Source organism: Rhipicephalus microplus, chromosome 6, assembly GCF_043290135.1.
Source record: "Rhipicephalus microplus isolate Deutch F79 chromosome 6, USDA_Rmic, whole genome shotgun sequence".
Classification (NCBI taxonomy): Eukaryota; Metazoa; Arthropoda; class Arachnida; order Ixodida; family Ixodidae; genus Rhipicephalus; species Rhipicephalus microplus.
Genome location: NC_134705.1, coordinates 200345679 through 200369331, shown reverse-complemented (window position 1 = coordinate 200369331; position 23653 = coordinate 200345679). Strand labels below are relative to the sequence as shown.

Below are 23653 nucleotides of genomic sequence, written 5' to 3'. Positions count from 1 at the left end.
GCTTATCATGTCATAACGGTGGGAAATGCAGTCACGGTCTGTGATAAATGAGCATGCGCCGCAAATATATATATATATATATATATATATATATATATATATATATCGCTACAAGTCGAGTTCTCAGTCAGGTGTATTAGCCACCGGTTTACTAAAGATGGACAAGGCAACGGTTAGTGCAACAAATAGTCGACGACGTTAGTGGGGCTGAAACGCCCTTCCCCGTAGGGAACCAAAACCGGGCATCTGGGAAGAAGCGCCTTAGGGTAATGTGCATTCGGGCGCACTTTCCCTACAACGTTAGTGGAGTGCAACCACCCTTCCTGACCTGCCCTCTTTCAAGGCTTGGCACAACTAATGTCTCATCAGAGAGATCTCTCTGAAAACGCTGCATGCTGCACTCCTCCCCAGGCTAATCTTTTAACACGAAAGTGTTTTATGCCGAGCTCCACCACGGCTCCGCCGATGTATTTCCGTCATGGATATGACGTTGTAAAATATATACCAACACACTGCAAAGAGAAAAACGATAACAAAAGGCTCCGTCGCAGGGCGTCGAACCAACGACCTCCCGAACCAGAGAGTGCGGCGCTAACCACTAACCGACAACATCTACGTTGTCAAAAGTGCTAGCGGCAAGTGATTTATACACACCATATACAATTTGGCAGTCCTCAGAGCTTCACAACTTCAGCGCGTTTTCGCAATCAGTAGCGAGATGGCGTGAGGAGCGCGCGTTGGACCCTCGCTCTAAAGGTCGTCACTTCTGCCCTGTAGGAGAAGCATATACAGTGACTCTACTTTCGCGTTTCGGAGAACGTCGCGTCCATGCAGCGTGATCTTCTGCGAGTGCGCTTATCAGACTCGTGATTCGGGAGAGCAGAAGGGTCACACTTCCCGCTGCCGCGGCAGCGTTTACGAAAGCATCACGCTGCTGACAGACCGATAAGTAAGAATTGTGACAGATGCTCGCGCTTGTCCTGTGTATACTTGTGCGTTTGTTTCATGCGCCTTGTGGTGAAAGAATGCACAATAAACGCTCAACTACTTCACTGAAGGCACGTATCACTTTAGTGCTATGCCAATTCCTAAAAAGCCACATTTTTTTTCCCCTAGTCGCGCAAACGTCGCAATGGTGAAGTGAACGGGCACATTGCGGGCTTCGTGCTATAATGTGCGTTGGTTGTCATGTGACTTTTTGTACTCCGTATCAACTCACGGTCACGTTCACATGACCCATAAATGCTTTTCGCCCCCAAAAAATGACTCTCGGTGTCTTCCACTCACGAGATATTTGAACAAAGTCATCATAAAGATTTTTGCCTTTTGCATCGGCAGTAAAATGCACCCATAGAGTTTCATATGTTTCACCACTTCGGCTTGTCTCTCAACTGTCTACCCAGCACCTACAACACTTGAAATACCACGAGTCAGCTGACGCTTTATTCAAGCAACAGCAAGATGGCGCCGATGACGAAGATGCATGACCCGAAGACTGATGATGGTTATTTACAGATGAGGAAGATGATTTATTGATTGATATGTTAGGTTTAACGTCCCAAAACCACTATATGATTATGAGCGACGCCGTAGTGGAGGGCTCCGGAAATTTAGACCACCTGGGGTTCTTTAACGTGCACCCAAATCTGAGTACATGGGCCGATGAGGAAGATGAAGTCCAATGAATTCTTACAATATATTCACTTTGTACCCACAGTAAAGTTTATCAAAAGTTACAGAATCTTCAGAGGCCAAAAAATCATTAGGTTTCCGAAAGCTTTAGGCTGCTTTAACGAAAACGCATCCGCTGCTAAATTTATCAAAATAGGAAGAAATTTATTAAGACATCATAACATCAATAAGCCTCATTACACTTAATAATAATAATAATAATAATAATAATAATAATAATAATAATAATAATAATAGCGTAAGTGACTAAAGAAAAAAAGTGGTTGTAGTCAAATGTAGTCGAAAGACGATAGTCTTGCGTCTGGAGAGAGTGAACAAAACGTTTATTTGATGTTCTACGCAAGAAAATCGGTGAATGGAATTCTGGAGGCGCTGCGTTAGAGTGCCTCGAGCGTGTAGCGGAGGCGAACGAGCGCATCGAGGCACGGTAAGGCCCCTGTAAAATACAGGGGCCTTAAGGCACGGTAGACACAAGCGCCATCTGGCAGTTATCTTCGAAAACGAAGCCATGCAGCCCGCGGAGAAAGATGCGTGCCAGTCTCGGAGGTGATAAGGTGTAGAACGCAAAGAGATGGGCAAATGCCACCACCGTGACGTCGTAGCAAGGCGTTGGAAACACCTTTTAGAGCATCGCGTTGCACTGTCGGCGCAGCGCGATAAATGCTACATTTCTTAGAGTTACTTGTGTGTGCCTATTTTAGTATAAAGGCACACATAAAAAATTTTGAAGTGTTGTTATGGTGCCTCAGATATGCGCAATAATTGTTTTTAATTGACAATCGCCAGCTATGAACGTTAAACCTGGAGCAATGTTGGTGGGCGCTGCGAATGGGGTTGGCCGTTTGAGGTATCGTTAGAGCGGACAAACAGACAAATGTACAGACAGACAGGCAGACAGACCAAATTTTTTTTCGTCGAAGGTCCCCAAGAAAGACTATTTGGCTGTTATTTTGGAAAATGAAGCGCGCGCGCCCTGCGCGCCCACCTCGGAGGTGATAAGGTATAGAACGCAAGGCGACTGGTAGGTGTGGCCACTGTGTCGTCTTAGCAAAGCGTTGGAAACACTTGCCTTTTCAAGCAAGCGTTGCCTGGTCAGCGCAACGTGATAAACGCTACGGTCCTTATAATTACTTATGCATGTCTTTTCTAGTAAGAGACACACATACAGAGTATTGACGTGTTGTTATGGTGCATCAGATATGCGCAATAATTGCTTTTTAATTGACAATCGCACGTGTATGAACGTTGAATCTTGAGCAATATTGGTGGGCGCTGCGGATTGGGTCGGCCATTTGGAGTATTGTTTGGCCACTTTGGTGCCGTTTAGGGTACCGTTAAGGGCGTACACGCAGACAAATGTACAGACAGACACACCTAAATTTTTGCGTCGAAGGGCCCCAAGAAATACTATCGTCTTTAATATGCGCACACTTCATAGCGGGAAGCATGCCGCGATGGCATCCCGCCCGTCGGCGCGACCTCGCAGCCAGCAGCGGTGCGCTGTTCAGGAAAGTGCGCCAGCTCGCGAGAATCTTGCGCGCGATTCTCGAGGCGCGCGCATCGCTTGCGCCCGCCGGCTCACGGCTTCTTGTCGCCGATAGATAGAGAGAAGTGGCGCGGGTGAGATGATGCCCACGTGAGGAGTGGGCTTGAGCGTTGGTTGCGAGCGGCATATAGAGGGTGAAGAGGGAGAGAGCTGACACGTGGCGAGCGCGCAGCACCACGCACTGCTAGGAGGGCGTGAGCTACTTGGCACCGCTCCAACGCCTGCGGCGAAGGGAGTGGTGCGAACGGAGGGACAGCGTTACACAGGCTAGTGAAAGAGCTGCTTCGCATATACAATAAATAAAGTAAACGAGTCCTAGTCCAGGGCCAGAGCAAGCTACACCGTAGCCTCCTATATATAATTTTTTCGTATGGCTAAGCATGAACATTGGAGTGCCTGTTGTTGAGATGAAGCTCTGTTTGTGAACATCTCATGATTATGCCGACCCTGGTTGCTGCTCGCGTTCGCTGCTAACCATATATGTCACCCTTAAAGGGCCGCATGCCCTCTGTGCTCGACCGAACAGAAGCCACCATTCTTCATCGCTTATGGCTAGGGGTGGCATTTACAAAATCTTATTCATTTGTCATAGGAATGGCCGACAACGCGATGCCTGTCGTTGCGAAGAGACGCTAACCACATCCTGTGCGACTGTCCGTTGTATGACATCCAGAGACAGTCACTGGCATCCGTTCTTTCGCGCATCGACAACAGCCAATTGTCTGTGGACACTATTCTTTCAACTGCCAGAGAGAAGACGTTGCAACAGAAGGCGACAAAAGCACTGTTGAAATTCCTAGGCGACACGGACTTGAACACGTGGCTGTAACAGCAATGTCACACACCACGAAAGACAAGACTGGACAATGAGTGTGCGCGCGTGTGCTCCCTAATGTGCTGTGTTTATCTCTCTTCCCTCTCTCCTCTCTATCTTTCATCTTCCCCTCCCATGTGCAGGGTAGCAAACCGGCTGCCTATAGGCTGGTTAACTTCCCTGCCGTTCTTTTCCTGCTATTTTCCTTCCTTCCTCAAAGGGCCCCTAAACCCCTGCGGCATTTTTCAGACATTTCAAGTAAACGCGCGCATCGTGTGCAGAGTTCCGTCGCGATCAACAGTGGCGCACGTGGCAGCGCTATAAGCCGGAGACGCGCCACAAACTAAAGAAACAATCCTTCTTCCTCGCCGGCACATTCCGGCCTCCCGACGTGTGTGGCGTCAACGTGTTGAATCTGTGACGTGGTATGCAGGTGACTGGACGAACAAGAACGTACGACTTCCGGTTAGTCTGCAATTAAGCAGCGTCGCGCGCTCCTTGCTGTTTGCTGTGTTGCCCATGCGTGCGCGTTTGCTAGCTCCTGCGCATATTGCAACTGTGAATTCGCTAACGGACTGATACAGTCACGCTTATCGGTCTGATATGCTGCACGGACTGAATCTGACAGTCTTTTGCGATGGTTATCATGTATCCGTGTGCGGTGCTTGGCTGGTGGAAGCAGCGACAGCAAAAATGAGAAGAAGCTACACGTGTTAGCTCGTGACGTCGCCTCGAGATATTCCTGGCTTGAGCACATCGGAGTTACGACAGAAGCAAAGCGAAATGGTGTTTTACGCTGTTTGTGGGTGCCATTTGACTGCCGAAGGCTACCATGACCCACGCTTCAAGAGTGGGGTTCTGATGTGCAACCCCGTCTGAAGCCAGACGCGCTACCAACCCTCTTCCAGCCAAAAAGGCCGGTAAGTTTTTTATTAATGCTACCTGCATAGTTCGTATGGCCACGGGCCGGCATGACGACAACATGGGTTGGCCGAGAGGTTAGCGTTAGCGATGATGGTATGTCACGTGAGATTCGGAGGGGTGCTCAGTGAGGAGAGCAAAGCGGCTTTGGGGGTGGATACCAGCCAAGCAGCGGAGACGTGTATAACCCCCGTATTCTAGAACGTCCATTCACTCAGTGCTTAACCTTCACTCGAGAAAGCCGATGGGAGCGCCGTCTCTAGGCACGGCAAGTCACTGCATATCAGCGATAATCTGCTGCGATTCTTGAGTAGATCAGCATCATTTACAGCTGAGCAGCGGCGCAGTGCTCAATTCTGTCAAGCGAAGGGTGAAAGTCGTGTCGAGGAGAGTTTCTGAATACGGGGGTAAGTCTTGACGACCGACCCAGTGAAGGATGCAGGTTTGTGCCGAAAAACCCCCGTGATCGCTTTTACTCATCGCTGGTTTTGGTTCCAAGGAACATGCACGCTCGCAGCGGTTGCCGGGTGTCATAAGATCCGGTTGAACGGAGTGAGGTTGATGTGAATCAAAACTTCTTTGCAGACTAGTTGGTTCGTACTTGAAAAATTGACTTGCTGCGCAACCTTGAAGGAAAACGAGAAGGGAGACAAGAAAGAGCGCAGGCTCCAGGAACTCTTTCCTGTCTCCCTTCTCGTTTTCCTTCAAGGTTGCGCAGCAAGTCAATTTTTCATCGATGTGAATGTTCGCAATTATTGGCTTTTACGAGTTTTTACAAATAAAAAATTAATACCCCAGTAAAGAACTTCTTTTTTGTTTATATGTTTTTCTTACATTATTACGTGACTATCTTGCTTACGTAGCGCTTGCCTCCGCTCCTTCTCGCCCCTCACTCAGCGATATCAGAAGTTGGATCGCGCTCAGTTATCTCGCTCGGTCGGCGTATCAACTACGGGAAAGATAAAGACAGCAAGTTGTGGCGGGCAGAGAACGGAAGCTGCAGTGAGCTACGCCGAACAAGGCAACCATGAATTCGTCGAAGATGGCTTAATTGGGCAGCACATGCTTTCCGCGGCTATGCGTTGTGCTAACCCGAGAATTTTTAGCTCCGCGACGGTTTTTCAGCGTTTCCTAAAGGCAACGGGTGAGCACAAGAATTTGAACCGATCATTTAAGCAGGTAATGATTTTGTATGAGTATACATATGAGTCAACCCAGTTCTCTGCAAGCCTGCATGACTGGACTGACAGATGTGCCGTGTCGCTTGTTGAATCTGTAAAGACGGCAGCCAAGCTCCTGTCGGGAAAATGCGTTTATTGAAAGGCTTGAATTCGAGTTGGCTCGGCTACATAGTTTTAGCTTCTTTTACTTTCGGCGTGTAGTTCAAATGATGTCCCAACTCTGGGCTGCAACCACAGGGATGTTTTCTTCCTTATTGAGGAACCCATAAGTCAGTCTAAAAAGGTATCTAGGAAAATTCTCTTCCTTTAAATATTTCAGTACTATTAGCTCGTACTTCTATTAGGTATACTAGTTAGCTATAGCTTCTACGACTGATACACGAGAAAAAAATACTGAAAAAACGCCAGGCCTGCGCAGAAAGCGCAGCACAGTCACAGCGAAAGCTAGAAAAGTGGCCTTTTAGAGCGTTTTCTAAACACTCATTGGGTAACTACTGCAAGCACACTCGCTTGATACCCACTAGGTGATTATTAATTTATTTGGGTAGTAGGCCGGCATTCGCCATGCTATTTTTCGTCAGTCTTCCGAGAAGCGTCGTATTTGCTCAACATTTGCAAGGAAGTTTGTGCTAATTGTTCATGAAGTGGCTGACGACAATGAGGAATTATGGCTGAAGTGGTTATGCGCCACAGTTAATAGGGGAACAAGAACAAGCTTTTTTAATGGGTGTAACGATAAACCCAAACAGACGAACACTAATTTTGATGCCTGTCACGTAACCCTTTTATAAACCTGTCATACTGATAATACGAATTATATGTGTGCCCCTTATATCGGCACTAAATCTACGTTGTTATAATGCAAGACAAAATAGACCAACAGACTATCCTACTAAAAGCTCTGGAGTTAATTCACAAATCTGTGTGGCATGGATTCAAGTTCTGTTGTAGTAATACAAAATGGCCATGTGCGTTATTAAAGTGGTCTGAGCTTGAGACTATTGGATATATCAGATGACTTCATTACGGAAGAACAACTTGAAAAAAGTAAAAAAAAAGTAGCGGGACAAAGAGCTGCACTCAATCGCTTCTGGTGCAACTTGAAAACCACGTAGCCAAAGTCATACCAGAGCTACCCCACAATAGCTTCTTCAGCTCATGTGTGCAGCTTTGAGTTAACTCCCGCAACAAATTTTTTTAACGGCGTAGCCGTTGAGGATATCGTTCCTTGGTTCCATCTGGTTAACCTCCCTGCCTTCCTTATTTCTCGTTTCTCTCGTTCCTTGTCTGGCGAACAGCAAAATTTAGTCCGACATGCGCCACATGAATTGGGAAGCCTTACTGCCAAGTAAAAACGAAGTAGAATTTTGGAGAAACTCTGTCGGTCATGTAAAAGAACTGTCCTCATGAGATCAACAACTCGACCAACACACACACTCTTCGTCCACTTCTTCATCTTATGTTTGGCTCTCTGATAGAATATGCGCCAACTTGTCCGGCGTGGGCTGCAATAACTCGAGTGGGCAAGAGAACGAGTACAATATAAGAAGCTGCCTTAATTTTTCATGTGTAGACCATGTGTAAATTAGTTAATTAACTGAGTGGCCTTAGCACCCAAGGCAGTGATCGAACATAATTACTGGAGTTACATGCCAGAACCACAATATGAATAACAGCCACGTCATAATTGGGGACACTGGATTTATTTCAACCTCCCGTGGACTCTTTTAGCATTCACCTAAATGTGAGCACGTGGTTGTCCCTTGCATTTTGCCCCCACTGAAACCAATATCCTAGAATATTTTAATGTCTTGCAATGCGGATGGTGATAATGATGATTGCAATGCATGTGCACGGTTCTTCGACTCAATTTCTGTAACAAGTTTATTTCAACAGTTGTGAATTTTTTTTGTCAGCTAACCATTCCTATACGGCAGGGAGACATTGCCACGAGATGGCGCCACGTACAAGTGTCTACATGCACATGCTGTAAGGACCCGACGGAACATGTTCTGATTGAATGTAGAGACACCCAGCCAGGCGTACGTTGGGTGTGGGCCTACATGAGGCCTTGTTCTTTAGGGACAACGGGAAAAGCTGAACCTACTCACGATAGAAATAAGAGACGATTAGCGTGTTGGTGGCAGAAAACTGGAGAGAAAAGGCAAATATATATAGTGGAGAAAATAAATTAGGTCATTTTGTCGTAAGAGGATCTATAGCGGTCATTGAACTTACGTCGTTTTTCTTTCTATAATAAAGTAAAATTAATCCAAGTAGGCAAGGTATTAGGACAACTTCAAAGGGGGGGGGGAATGGGGGGTATTTTTTGTCAAGCCTGGTGGTACATATGTCTCCACTCCATTATAAAAGGGACGCTCATAGCACCCATTCATCCCTTCCAAATCCCGGGAATGGCTGGACGAGTGATAAAAGACTAACTCTAATCAGGTACTGCATACCTCACGCAGGTAACGCAGCTGTCAATTAGTCAGTCTACCAAGTGCTGTGTGCATGTTTTTGTCAATTTTTTTCAGAATCACGTTATTATTATTAGATGTAGGATATGTGTGCTGAAAAAGACAGAGTAAATTGGAAGACCAGCTTGTTGCGACTGTCCCCGTTTTCCCTACCTTCACTTCTAACATTCACGCGTGAACAGTCATATATATTCACCAGGGGGTTTCAGGCATGATGGTCCCAGGAAACCCTGCTCGAGTTCGTCATCCGAGTGACTTGGCGAGTGTAGAACCAGGAAAAATTAATCAGAGACTCGCGGTACCCCAAGGAGGCGCCTGTGGAACCCCTACAGTTTAAGCGGAACCCTTTTTGACAAACCCTTATATGCACAAACTTACAAGGACACAACTGAAACAGCCAGGAACCAGCTGCGGCAGGTTCACCAGTGCTGAACTTCTTCACCGTACTGCATATGCTGGTCCGTACCATAAAGCACATCTGAATTATCAGAAATTCCGCATTGATTGGAAGCGAATTAACGAGATTTATTGTATATATATTGTAGTTGAAAGCGCAACCACAATCGCTCAATGAGGTAAACTTTAGAAACGAACACAGAACGTTTCCTTCAGAACATACAGAGCTAACCTGCGCTCAGTTCAAACTTGGTATACAATCCCAAAGAGACAAAAAGAACTGTAAAAAACAATAAAGAGCATCAAGTATAAATAAATAAAAACATGGTAGAAGTTTTAAAGTTTTGCACGTCGTCCCAAGAGTTGTACTTCAGTTTTTTTTTCTTCACGCTAATGAACTATTCACGCGTCATCGTCGAAGTTCTCACTGCGAACACAAAACAGAAGGAAAGTCACTGCATTTGCGACCATTCCATCAAAGGTGCCATGAATGTCGTGTGGCGATTGCAGGCTGCTTGATCGTTGGCTCACGGACTGACGGTGACGAATCGATGCTCGCTATCTCGGATGACATTCTTGCTGGAGCCTGGACGAACGCCAAACTAGATGGCTCTTCCTGGACGACATGGAGAAGGCACTGTGCGTTTCCAGCGACCCTTGCAGACTTCCTGAACCCATAACATTCATAAAGCTTGCGCTGGGGAAAAGTATGACCCTCGTGAGCGACAGATAAGTTTGGAGACTTCGTGGCGCCTTAGAATTAGCCCTCTGAAGCGGCGCTACAATCGGAGCCAAACGGACTTGCATCACCAGTTTGTGAGGTCCCTCTCTTCTTATTGCTCGTGTTAAATTGTGCGCATCACTAAGCCTTGGCTTTCTCGGTGGCTTTCTCGGTTGGCTGCGCGACGTTGTTCGAGCGCCCATTTATTTTCTTCATCTTTTTTGCCTTTAATTGCCTTACCTATACATTTTATTCCCATTGCTCCAGCCCCGTGCCCACCTGTTGAGGTGTCATCTTAAGAATATACAGTTACGGGCTGCACTTTTATCTTCTTTTCCTTTTCCTAACCACTTGGAGAAAGTATAACCCTTGTTTGACTGGAATCTCAAGCAGTGCTGCAGCCAGCTTAAAAATGATTGCGTAGGTGTCGGTTGATCATCTACATAAATGCAGTTTTCTGTCTACAGGAGAATTTAGACGCTTTTAAGAACATGGTGAGGAGGAATGGTTAAAGGAGGAGGAGAGGTGGGTGACAATGGAAAGTGAGGGTAAGGAGGAAGGAAAGAGCACCAACTCAGCTGTTTTCTCTCTTCGCATGACCAGTGCATATCTGTCCCAATTGTTTTATTAATATTGTTATTACAGTATCTTGCCTAGAAGATCTTAGCCGGCTATCTTAGCCGGCTACATAACCGGCTACTGATTTTCACAGATGCTAGAATTCATGAAAACCTGAGCGATTAAAAACAAGACATAAAAGTGTCAGAAATAATCTCGCCAATACTGAAGTAATAGCACCAACCCAGGATAGATTTGAATCAGGTTTAGTATAGTACTTTTACACTATCTTAAGGTGTCATTTATCGTACTGCCCCTTTTGTCGTTCTTTCGGAATAATTTGGTTCATGAAAACTTTTTCGCAACCTGCCTGCTATAGTTCTTAAGCAGAACTTCTGCGATATCATTAAATAAAATATTATTAGTCCCCATTGTGGTTGAGTGAGTGCAGTGTCCCTCTTCGCCAGCTATAACTAGTATGATAATATGGTGTGGGCCGAAGTAATCGGCCAATCGCCTTTGGGCGCGCTGCCTTGACGAAGTCCGGTTCCCGAATGTTTGTTAACTGAACGGGAACTTGACATCTGAAACTGAACATCCGGGAACTGAACATCCGGTTAACTTGACATTCGAAGACTGGACATCTGGTAACTTGACATTCCAAACTGAGCATACGGGGATTGAACATCCGGCAACTTGACATCACGAAGCGGACATTCGGGGACTGAACATATGGTTAACTTGGCACCCATGGACTGAACATCCATTAACCTTGTATCCGGAAATGGGGCATCCGAGACTCGGCATTCGGGAAGTCCTGCTCTCAGATGTCAGAAGGTACCCAGCTTTTCTAAAGACATCCGTAAACTGTCCGGGCAGTGGGCCTCGGCCGCTTGCCTGTACGCGCAGCCAGGCACTGCGGGCGTCTTCGAGCTCATCTTGTTGTAGACGTGCATGACGTAACTCGCGGAGGACATGAGCCACGCTTCGCGACTGGCGTTGGCGACGAAGAACGCTTCCCAGCGGTCGAAAGGCACCGGCAAGAACATCCAGTGGGGCAGCACCTGCGCCCCCCGAAAATTGCGGTGATTCCGTTAATAATTTGATTTATTGCATACACACTATACAGAATACTGTTAGATCCATACACTTGGTAGCTGGTTCGGGATCCAATAAGAAAAGAAATACTCAAGAGCGGCGTACTTTTTGCACGTCATAATTAAACACGCGTAAGTAAATCATTTTTACAGGAAAAAATTCGGAATAAACAAATGACTGTATTACGAAAAGGGGATACAAATAGCATTCGTTGCCAGCATTCGTGACAGAAGCTTTTAAACATTCTTCAATGAGAGAGTGCATTCACAGAGTGCTACGTTACAGCGCCATCGTATTCTATTGATATACATTGTAACACGGCGGTAAGTTAATACAATTTTTAGTAGCATCTCTCGTACTTCGTGCCAAAAAATAAATATTGTGATGGGCAGCTGAGTAATAATGTTAGACTTATCAGAGAGGGGGGATGAGAGTGCGTTTTCGTCTATTACGATGCTTCTGCTTCTTTGTTATTTCTGATGAGCGTTGCGATTAGCTATCATGACTAACCAACTAAATAAAAATTTTGCATTTGACACCACTAATCGAGATTTCCAAGAATTTCCCTCCAGCTCACTTTGAAGTATGCCACCCGCGACTCAGATCCACTTCCTATTTACGTAACTTCGGCTGCGCCAGCCTTAATGCCTAAAGCACGGGGCTTTCTGACGCGGCGCTTCGCTTTATCCTCATAGCCAAATTCCACGGAAATTTCGTCACGACAAAATGCGGTGGCGCTGTCATGGTAGGCAGAAGACGCTCTGCCTACCGCAGTTTCTGCTGGGTTTTCAATGGTGCATGTGGTGTTCTCAGTCAAGCAACAAGAAAAAAGAAAAACGGTATGCCGACGAGCTGTGTCGCGGTTGCATGTGAGTCGCGTCTCACAACGTAGCTTTGTTTGTTGGCGCACATCGCAGCCCTCAACGCTTATGGCGGAAGTTACGTGTGGACGTCGCTATAATTTTAACCATAATGTCGACGTCGGCCTACCTGTGTTTACAAACATGGAATGGGTCAATAGAGAGAGAAGGCGCGTGGCTTCGTAAAGCTACGTGCCCACTCTCTTCATGGGGAGAGGGTGCGGCACTGCGAGAAAACTCCACGTGCTGACGCACTGCAATGAATGCGAGGCCTTTAAACAGCAAAATGTCGAAGTCTCACTTCGCATGTATCTCTGAAGAGAGAGCTTTTAAGACTGTATACCGTGAAGCCCGTGTCGTCGCCGCCGCACCTGCGTCCTAGCAGCTCCTTCACCTGTTGTGCCCCGCATCTCTCCAGCGTCACCAGACGCAGCAGCTTGGGCCCGATGGAGCTCCACTCTTGCGGCCTGTACACGCTGCGTACTGTTCGCATGAGATGCAGCAGAAAGGGGTCACCTCGGTGAAACGCCAAGAATGCGTTGCTCACCATGTCGCCGTTCTCCTGCGCGCAAATTCAATACTTCTTTAGCATTCACGACAGGTTTCAGATCGGCGGTGCGTGTTGAAGACGACGACGCCAGCACACCTGCAAGTGACGTCATGCATAGTTGTGTAATAACGCCACCGCGAAGAAACAGGACCCGGCTGGGCAACAGAGTGAGCGTTGTATGCGTGCCTTCGTTGCTTTCTTGTGTGTTGTTTCTTTGCGCCACAAGCCTGATCAAAATATGCCGTACCCACAAGCACACCAATAGCAAGTTCACTGTATGCGTTACTTAGCGTTGCATAGTAATGTAATAATTGGTGGTGCTTGCGTCCCAAAACGATGATATGAGGGACGCTGCAGTGGAGGGCTCTGGAAATTTCGACCACCTGGGGTTCTTTAAGAAAAAAGAAAGAAAGAAAGAAAGACAGAAAAAAAGACAGAAAGAAAGAAAGACAGAAAAAAAGAAAGACAGAAAAAAAGAAAGACAGAAAAAAAGAAAGACAGAAAAAAAGAAAGACAGAAAAAAAGAAAGAAGAAAGAATGAAGAAAGAATGAAGAAAGAATGAAGAAAGAAAGAAGAATGAAAGAAAGAATGAAGAATGAAAGAAAGAATGAAAGAAAGAAAGAAAGAAAGAAAGAAAGAAAGAAAGAAAGAAAGAAAGAAAGAAAGAAAGAAAGAAAGAAAGAGAAAATCTAAGCACACGACCTTAAGAGAAGTTGCATACACTCCTCTCACCACTGGCGACTGGCAGACGCAAGGTGGCAGCGAGTCGAGGGGGCGCATCACGATGACGTCGATGTCGAGGTAGACGCCCCCTAGCTTGTACACCACTGCCAGCCTCAGGGCGTCGGCTAGGTGCTCGACGGGGAAGGCGCTCGTGTCCAGGATGCCAGACTCGTACCACGCCTCTAGTGGGGTGTCCTGGAACACCTCCTGTGGCTGCTCCCGACAGTACAAAGAAAAAAAATAAAGAGTTGATTAAGCACTTGTGCGGACTAATGGGATGCTAGATAACAGTAAATCATTCTTCGGATCCAGTGTTTTCATTCTAAAATTTACTGCCCCAACAGCAGCGCTGTTGCATGCGTTACAGTACTTTCCATGAACATACATGTTAAAAGTACATGGCGGTGCGTTTTTGAACATTTGTATGAATATGCATTAGTGCACATACGTTATATTCTTTGTATACTCATGAGCTGAAAGAATATAGCGATGCGTTTCAAACTTTGTATATGAATTAGTTCGGCGTTTAAGATACAAGTGCTTTTAAATTACCCGTATTTTACTCTCTTATTTCGTTTTCGTGAAAGATGCAACAATCATTGTTCATCTATAGACAGCCATCGTATACCAAAAGGCTGTGTACCGAACGTGTCAGTTTCCCACTGCACACAATCATGCCAGAATCACTGACCAAAAGCTGAGCGACTTGTGCCGAGAGTATACCGCCTGTGCTGCACAGTTTACATCAAGCGACTTACTACAGCTCTTCATTAACTATGCCACATAGCATCTTCACATGAAGGTACGTTCAATCAGTCTTTACTGACAGGGGCGGCGCCAGGGGGGGGGGGGGCAAGGGTGGGCTGGAGCTTCCCCAAAATTCTCGCCTGCCCCCCTATGCCCACCCAAGTGCCCGGAAGCATATATTGAAAACCTAGTAGGAGCAGAGCTTGCTTGCCCCCCTCCGGAGGAACTCACTTTTCGTGGTTGCCCCCCCCCCCAGTAAAAACATCCTGGCGCCGCCCCTGTTTACTGAAGAACACAGGAACTGTCGCTCGTGGTTTTCTTTTTCGTGCTTTCAGAAATAACTGATCAATACCAATTAACCCGATCTCATTGCTTTCTATGATTGACAGATAACTTTTCTTTGGATCTTATCTCGCGTGATTTCGAAGATGCCGATTCAAGTGAATACGTACAGACGCTCCAGAGAGCAAAGTTCTCCCACTTTCATGCTCTTTCTCCGATAGAAAGACGGCTGGCGCGTTTCCTATGTGCTTGGAGAGTCATCGGTGGAAGGAATCGCTCGTGGGACAATGTTATCGCATTGGCCGGATCGTTTAGTGCCTGCTTCAACCGTGTTCGTCCCCAGCTTTCGCGCGCTTTCCCTATAGCACATAGAACATTCGGCGCGCGGGGCCCTGTTAATAGGGAGTTTTCGAATAGGGGCCCCAATCGTTCTGTGGCCCCAAAGAAATGGCATCGAGGTCACTGCGCATGCGTGACACTCAAACAGGGTCTGGTTTTTACGTTAGGGAATATTTCTCGAATCTAGCGGGCTGCCCCTAAAGCTTTGCGTCAGACAAACGTGACGTACGGCGCCCACTAAAGTGACAGCTCTCGGCCTCGCCTAAAGTGACCTAGAATACAGGTGGAGTACCCAAAGCGCCGCAGACCTTATTAAAAACCTCTTAAGCCTGTTTCACATGCGAGCGATTTTGCTCCAAGAGCGGAGCGGCAGCCGCCGCGCCAGGCCAAAACAGGTTTTTACCGCGGACGCCCTTGTGAAATTCGCCCGAGTTGGAAAAATTCGCTAGCGGCACAAGCGGCAGAGCGACCAGTGACGTCGTTTGACCCGTGATGACGGGGGTGGAGTCGAGAAGTTGACGCGCGCGCGGCGAGGAACTGGTTCCACAGAACAACTCGCTCCGAGAGTAGCAGATGACATCCGTCCTCTCCCCGGCTCACAAAAGTTTCGCACTGCTTTCAACAAGTCGCTGATAGAAGTGTAGAAACGATTACTTTTTTGGGACGTCAAGATGGAGGATTCCCGCAAGAACCATAAGAAGAGCATTCTTTGGGAATAAATTGCCGAACGTGCATAGTTCCATAAAGTAAACGTCGCGGCTTGAACTGGCCATGTTCACTGGCGAAGTCGAAGTGCAGCTGTTTTCCTTTCGTTGCTCTCGACGATGCTTTCGCCGTAGTGACAATCGCGTGCGGGGCCTTTTTTAATTTCAATAACATTGTTATAACAATATTTTTTATTTCAATAACATTATTATGACGCAGCAATTGTTGCTGGTTTAACAAATGATGACATTTGGTGTCGCGGTTCATAGATAAAAGGCTTCACACGAACGATAGAGCAAGGACGGCTTCTACGGTAGTGGACTTGAGAAGTAGCATTACACACAGGTCTCTGAAAAGGAATTTCGTGATGTGACTCAACCAAGAAAGGGGCGCGAAGCTTCCTGTCATGGTTCGGGGAAATAAGGTACTCATCAAAGCCTTTATTTTTGTTCTCCCCTTTAACAACACCTCGATTTCTCACTAATACACTGGCTGACTTGTTCGCGCCCTCTGCGACGCTCTTCTCGCAATGAGAAATTGCACCGCAGAGCGCTCAAGTTTACAGGCTGTCGACAGATCCTGCCATTCAGCGCAGGAATGGGCGGCTGGCTAGGCGAAAATAGATGTTCGGTCGCGAGCACAACATACACTGCGTAGATAACGAAGAACAGCTGTTGATTTCAGGCACCAGGGCAGCAACACATGCCTGGAAACGTGCATCTAAATTACATGGTCGAATGCTACCAATTGAATGTCACTATGTCCCGACGGCAAAGGTGTGTTGTGTGAAATGATGTGATACTTCGGCTTTCCTGCTCACCACCGCAGCATTTATGGACGCAAATGCAAGCTAAAGCAAGAATTGCTGTGTAGTCCCTTACCTGCGCCGTGCACAAGTGTACATACAGCAGTCAAAGAACCGGGACAACGAGCGTATCACGTATATTATGCTACCTGCCGTTGATGAAACTCTTCATCCTGGAGTGCTTTACTGAATTATTGAAAAATCTAAAAGGCTTACTCTTTAGGGTGGAAGCATACGAATTCGAGCGCCAGAAGAGATGTAGACCATTCAGAAAACCCCAATGAAGGATGTGTTCGCATGAGCCAAAGGGTGACCACAAACACTGCCGAAGCTTACTACTTAGAGTTTTTATAAAAACTCATATTTTGACTCGAGCAAACAGCCACAAAAATTTAGGTATAAATTTTGCGAGTTGTGTATACAGGGCTGACAGAAACCTCGTTCAGTGTTCCAATATTAAATCGCTGAAAGCAAAAGCATTGAATCGGAGAAACTTGGGAAGTGCTGCGCAAAACGCGCTCGCAGCTTTTAAGCATTCACCTAGCTGGAACAGCTGTATAATAAAAGCATACAAGCTAACTCTTTTTTTTTTTTGCTTCACCATGCTCAGTTATATCAGTTATATGAGCGCGCAACAAGAATCATACGTGAAAAAGCCAGGACAAAACAAAAAGCAGCTGCAAACGTTGCTCATTTGTTGTAAGATACATGTTAAAACTAGTTCAATCAGTGTACATACGCGTAAAAGTCGAGCGGCTATTGATGATGAACCTCGTAGCACAGGGGCGCCAAATGAAGCACACTTGAAGGAGAGCACGGCTTTCAGATACCACTGAAAACAGCGGTTGATTGGCGCCTTCCGCGGACAACACTGCTCGCTAGAGCGGCGGGCGTCGCGCAACAGCAGCGGTAGCAGCGGCGCATGTGAAACGAACGCGCGTCCGCGCGTCCTGCCGCCGCTCATCGCCGCGACCGCCGCCGCTCGTTCGCTCGCATGTGAAACAGGCTTTAGCTTATATATATGCTTGCCTCAAAGCGACCACACGCAAAAGGTTGTGGGGTCTCAAACTTTTGGAGCCCCTATTTGAAAAAAAAAATCTCCCTATTGATTTGTATTTTATGCGGAACATGACAGCGACAACAAAAAACCCGCCGAGAGTTTTCATGCAATTGCTATCACGATAAAAAAAAAGGTGCACGTGGAGGGCAGCAGCACTCACCTTGATGACGCTCGCCACGACGTTAGGAATAGACCTGATCATGTGAGCGAAAGGTCCCGACAAGGTGACGTTTGCACGTGACGCGTCCTCTCCGCCCGCGGACAGGAGGTGGACTGTCCAGTGAGGGTGCAGCTTGGCCGCCGACTCAACCGCGCAGGCGACGCGCGAGCTGAGTTGGCCGTAGCCTCCGGTTTCCAGGAAGAAGATTCGGGAGAACCCTTCGGGGGCGGGGCTGCCTGTCCAGACCTCTGAAGCGCCGAGAGGGCGACCTGGAATGAGACATGCATAGGAGCACGAATTAAAAAAAAAACTCTGCATCACGGGCCAAAGTATCATCGTTGGCTGATTTGAGCATGACGCATTTGGGAGTTACTGCAGCCGCGGGAGAGAACAATTAAGCTCCCCGCCCAAACAAGCTCTTCGTACAGGTGGTTAAACAGCGAAAGCTGAAGCGTTCGGCCCCAGTGTTTAGCAGTGGGTTCAACCCGACGTGGCACTGAAGCCTTTCACAATTATCGGTTACATGTTCGTGCTTCTCAATGAAGTTAGGGTTAGAGACGTTTGGCTTGGGTTTTCCAGTGCTTATTTCACATGCCGCCTATTGTGCCTCGTATGACCGCGGAGGAGTATGATGAGTGGTTGAATGCGTTTCGCAATGCGTAGTCACAGTGGTTGTTTTCGAACCACAGTCGGTCACAGGCGTCGCATCCGAAGCCACCGTGCCGCGGGGGAAAGTCCCGCCGAAAGCGGGCGCCCGGCGAAGCACCGCGTTGTCGCAGCACCGCGTTGTCGCGAGCTAGCTCAGCGGCGCGGTTTGCAGAATCCGTCCGTCACGGGCGCTTGCATTCCCTTTCGCGATTCAGCACGGCTTGGAAGGCTGCCGGATCATCGGTACGCAGTTGCTGTCAGCGTAGCTCTGGCCGACTGGGCTCGCCCTACGTCATCCGCTGACGCCGACCTTCGACGACAGTGTAGCTCTGACCTACTGGACTTTCCCTACGCCATCTCCTGACGCCGACAAGAGCTCTCGCAAGTGGTGCCCCGTCCTCGGACTCCTGTGACCGTGTTTCCATCTTTCCCATCTCCCCTATCCCCTTGATATCTCCTCGCTCGCTGGCGTATATAGCGCATCTCTCTTTCTCTATACACCTTTATTCGTATCCTTTTAATTCCTCCTCACCCCCATCCCTTGTGAGCTACTGCTGAGGTGTCGCACCCTGACGCAGACAGTTACGAGGCTCACTTTTCTCTTCTTTTCCTTCTTATAAACATAAACACCCCCCCCCCCCCCCTCCTGCCGGCGCTCGGCCTCCTGGGCCTGTTAGGACTGCAGCCCGACGAACGCGAGCTATCTCACGTTTCCATTGTCGGCACTCTTCTATAGTTATCCGTGGCATACTCATGTAAAGTAATTAGGGAGAGACTCGGTGCCACGGCTGTGACGAAATGGACGACTTACGTCACTCACAACGCAGCCAATGGCGCGCGTGCTTGTGTACGACGCTGCCAACGACGTAACTGATAACAGAGCCAATGGAGACCACTCGTGACACCGCTGCCGGACGGTTTTTCGTTCCTCCTAGCCATATAACTCGGTATTTTACAGTAAAAGCTGTAGAATACCGATTCGTGTTATAGTAAATAACTACTCAGAATTGTGGCAAGTTCGACCTGTTGATTTTACAGGCGCGGCCACTAACACAGTGTGCCCGCACTCTTCGGACCGAAATTCAGACCATCAAGCGGGCGCCGTGCGAAGTGTTGCGGCGCAGCGCAATCAGTCCCTGCAGATGCGTAGTTTGCTGCACGTCGTCTGCTACGACTCATTCTACTTCGCCGGACGCACTTAAAGCGCGCACTCTGGTAAAGTTGGAGGAACCGAGCAGACGACGCGCGGCCAACCGCCTCTGATAGTGATTACACCACGGAGCGTAGCTATACCGCTTCTTCTTACAGTGACCGCGCCTCAAGCGAAGTGATTTGTAGAGCAGGAAACGCAAAATAAGACACGAAACGACAGTGCTAAATATAAACAAAGGTTCGTCGAAAACCACAAGTGCATATACTGTTGCTCATCGGTGTCAGCACCTTCACATACACTCGCACTACTTCCTGAAAAAGCACAAATCTTTATCTGAACGGTGTACTGTTGGGTTGCTGATACACACTGAACCTCATGAAGATATACTTTCTGCTTCTATAATCTGCCAACTGCAGAGCCTGTCTCGCGAGATTATAGGTGTCCATTGGTGTTTGCTATAGTAAAGCCACGCTTACATCCCTGCCCCCCTTCGAAACTAGGTACAATAAAAAAAAGATGACTAGCCAGTGGTTTCTTCTGAATGCGGCGTTGTCGGTATCTTATCCCTTTCGGTAAGGATGAGGTAGCACATGAACAGACTCAGTGAGAGCCCTAACACCAGCAATGGCTTTGAGATTCTGAAAAAAAAAAACAAAGAAGCAATTGGGCTTTAACCAAATGCTCAAGCTCTGGATCTGAATTTCTTGCTTATAGACCAAGAGCAAAGCAAATGCACTATATTTGCTGGGAAAATGCAAATAAGCTCCTAAAAATACGCTAAAATTAACCTGCAACAGGTTTGCATTTGTCCACTCATGGCACAAACTGTGGTGCGTACTGGAATTTTCGTGCACGTTTGTGCTGTACGTTGATCCACAAACTAGAAACGACACAATCCTGGGGACATGACACAAACTAGAAAGATTGTGAAAGCCCTTTTCATAAACTTGAAAGAACAATTGATAGTTGTTGCAGTTTTATTTTTCTATCGCATTCAGATTTCGAGATGTTGTTTTTGGACGACACTTCATTTCGGCGGAACCCTTTCCCTCTGGTATTTTCCTTTCACTCATATTTTTCTCCGGGTGTAAATCTCTTTTGCGAACAGATCCAAGTTTCAGTCAGCGTTTGTTTGTGTCCAGGTCTTTCTGTGTACCGTTAGTTTGCGCTGCCAGAATTTCACAATGAATGTATAGTACTTGTTGTCACTGGTTTGATTGATATGTTGGGTTTAACGTCCCAAAACCACCATATGATTATGAGAGACGCCGTAGTGGAGGGCTCCGGGCATTTCGACCAACTGGGGTTCTTTAACGTGCACCCAAATCTGAGCACACGGGCCTACAACATTTCCGCCTCCATCGGAAATGTAGCCGCCGCAGCCGGGATTCCATCCCGCGACCTGCGGGTCAGCAGCCGAGTACCTTAGCCACTAGACCACCGCGGCGGGGCCTTTGTTGTCACTGGTGCTTGCGCGCTTATAGCGGAATAAACTCAGGCAATCGAGACGTGCGCATACTTCCGAAGATTAATATTTGTTAGGGTTTGATGTTCCAAAACGACGATTTGGTTATGAGTTTATCTTTAATCCTAGTGGCCACTTACCCAGCCGGAATCTGCCGGGAGAGAAAGAGAGAAGTATTTCAATGAAAAGCTGGAGATGTTAGTCTAACGTTTACCTTTAATTCAGTGCGGATATGCTCGCCACGGTGGTCCAGAAGCGTGCGAACTTCAGCTTGTTGGTACACATTCAAATTAAAAAAGAAGAAAAGACAGCGCGAAACAACAAAGTTGTTGTTTTGCGCCGTTCTTTACAATGAAAGTCTATAGCTGTTACGGTGCTAGGCTGCTAACCCCGAGGTCGCGGGTTCGATACCGGCTGCGGCGGTCGCATATCGGTGGAGGCGATACGGTAAAGGCTTGCGTATACTGGACGATGCCAGCATCTGACTATGGAATGTAAAAACATCCCATGGTCAAAATTTCTGGAGCCCACCAGTACGGCGTGCTTCATAATCATATCGTGGCTTTGTCCCATAGAGCCCCAGATATTATTCAACGAGTAAAAGCTTCTCACCTTCGGTAGAAGTCCTGCATCTTCACAATGTCGGGCATGAACCGTGCATGAAAACGCAGCTTCACCGCCCGCACTCGTCGTCACTGTGCCGATGCTTTCTGTTTGGGTTACGCTTCCTGTGCGGGAGGAGGGGGGGGGAGCAGGCAAATGTGGAGCACGTGTTCTGCTTGACTAGGCGCTCAAAAGCCGCGTCGTTCACAAGTGCTGCCAATCACACCGAACGGGAAGGACGTGGTGGGAAAAAAAGACGAATGTATGTTTATCTGGAAGAAATATTGTTTAACAGATATACGAAAGATATGAAAATCTCGGGAACGTCTTAATTTGTTTATTTCTTTCTGATGATACCAGAGACGCTCGTACGCTTCCTATATATGATATTGCCGTTTTGGAATTTTGATGTCCAACCCGCATGTGCAGCTGTCCACCAGAATTTCGAAATGGCAAAGTGATAGGACGATACACAAGCATGTACAGTCGTCTGACAGCCGAGGCTTTGACCATCAAACTAAGGGTGACACGTATACATTAGCGAGTTACCCATAAAGCTAAGCAGAGAAGGGTTTAACTATCTCTTACATGCTTAATTCATTCGCATGACTGATTTGATATGAAGGGTTTAACGTCCCAAGCATGCATTCGCATGACTAATGTTTTCGATTAACAGCTTCTGCACATTGTAACGGGACGGAACGCGAAAAGTAACGTTCCACGTGCCGGGTTTAATTTCCCGCCCATTTTTCTTTATGTTGCGTTGAAGCAATAAAACCCTCGGTTGTTTGTCAATGCTTGTCCTGCGTGTTCCTTCGCTTGTGTTAGTCTCATTCATGCTGATTTTACATTTCACAAAAATGCGACCAACTTGCAATATGAGGACTCGCGCTTCCGAAAGCTTCGCTAGAGCCGGCTGTCCCTTAATCACGAAAACGACGTCTAACAAATGACCGAGAGAAAGATAAAAAAATACGTTGCAGCACAAATTGAATGCTACTAATCATCGCTGTCTACTCGAACGGCGTAACGGGTGATGGAACGACACGGCGTCAGCTACATGGTTGCCGGTGTGTCGGCGCGTTCAGATGTTTCCCAGCGCAATAGCATTGTAACATTTACTGAAAAATGAAATTTCTCACCTTCTATAGGTTTAAGACGAGCCCGGTGTTCCACCCATAGCTACGCCACCGTCATTAGCCCATTAGTTACCCAAGTTTGCTCGCTTACTCACAGTTTTTTCGCTGCAAGAGTGCTGAATTTGTTATTGTGAAACGCTGATTTACTATGACACACACACAAAAAAATCTTTCTGTCGAGTGTCTCTTAAAAAGAAGAACCGCTCGGGAATCGTTGTTTTACGAGAGTTGTTTGTTCTATTATTAAACTTAAAAAAAGTATTATGATTGCGCGTAGAGAACTGCGAAGGAATATACTACTCACACATCGATACAAGAGGTGAGCAGAACAACTCGGGTGCTGCGAGCTGGAACAACCAATGCGCGGCTGAATACAGGACAAATTGTCTCGTCCAACAGTGTACTTCGCATGCCCGAGGCGAGCAGACAGCGCAGCTGTTTACTGGGAAATGTGCGCCGCCGGATATATAAGCCCGAAACACGACTCCATGCACGACGGTCGACAAAAACAAGATAATACATAAATACGCCGCTTGCTCACAAGCGTTGTGCGATGTGTACTGGATAGCACGCCTCTAGTTCATTTATTTATTTATTTCAACGCCGTAGTGGAATTACTGCAGCAGGAGGCGCACTTGCAAGGTCGATATCCTTTAAAAATGACGTTTCCGCGGTATAGCCATGACATATAGCCAGGGAGTAAAACTTTGAGCCCATGTACCCCCCCTTCCCCCTGCTCTCTCCCAAACTTTTTTGTCAAGCATTCATAACTCGAAATGACCATTTACCTACCCTGCTCCCCCTTTATCACAAAAAGGTGCCCCCCCCCCCAAAGAAAAAAAAAGTTCTGCATACAACCTAAGAGATAGTATACGAAAACACGATGCAAAATATGATAATAACAACGTATAAGAATAGAAGCACACAAACAAAATGTTAGCACAATGCAGCAACAGCGAACGGGTATAAAATGTGTTACACTTATATTCTAATTCACAACAATGAG

The 23653-nt window shown here is 47.0% G+C and overlaps 1 protein-coding gene across 1 annotated transcript; it reads right to left on the bottom strand.

Annotated features, from left to right (window-relative positions):
* Positions 1-9138: 9138 nt before the first annotated feature.
* Positions 9139-23094, bottom strand: LOC119167885 (lactosylceramide 4-alpha-galactosyltransferase). Its single transcript, XM_075867568.1, has 6 exons — positions 22952-23094; positions 21518-21633; positions 17640-17908; positions 13551-13754; positions 12611-12829; positions 9139-11373 (listed from the first exon to the last, which is right to left on the bottom strand). The coding sequence occupies exons 3-6, from the start codon at positions 17679-17681 to the stop codon at positions 11140-11142; spliced, it is 699 nt and encodes a 232-aa protein (XP_075723683.1). The 5' UTR covers positions 17682-17908; positions 21518-21633; positions 22952-23094; the 3' UTR covers positions 9139-11139.
* Between the last annotated feature and the right edge of the window lie 559 nt (positions 23095-23653).

Bases quoted from the DNA above. Each gene is read 5' to 3' on its own strand.
- LOC119167885 (XM_075867568.1), bottom strand. From the start codon at position 17,681: ATGATCAGGTCTATTCCTAACGTCGTGGCGAGCGTCATCAAG. The intron at 12,830-13,550 runs GTGAGAGGAGTG...ATTTGCGCGCAG, and splicing joins GCGTCTGCCAGTCGCCAGTG to GAGAACGGCGACATGGTGAG. The intron at 11,374-12,610 runs GTATACAGTCTT...CGGGGGGCGCAG, and splicing joins GCGACGACACGGGCTTCACG to GTGCTGCCCCACTGGATGTT.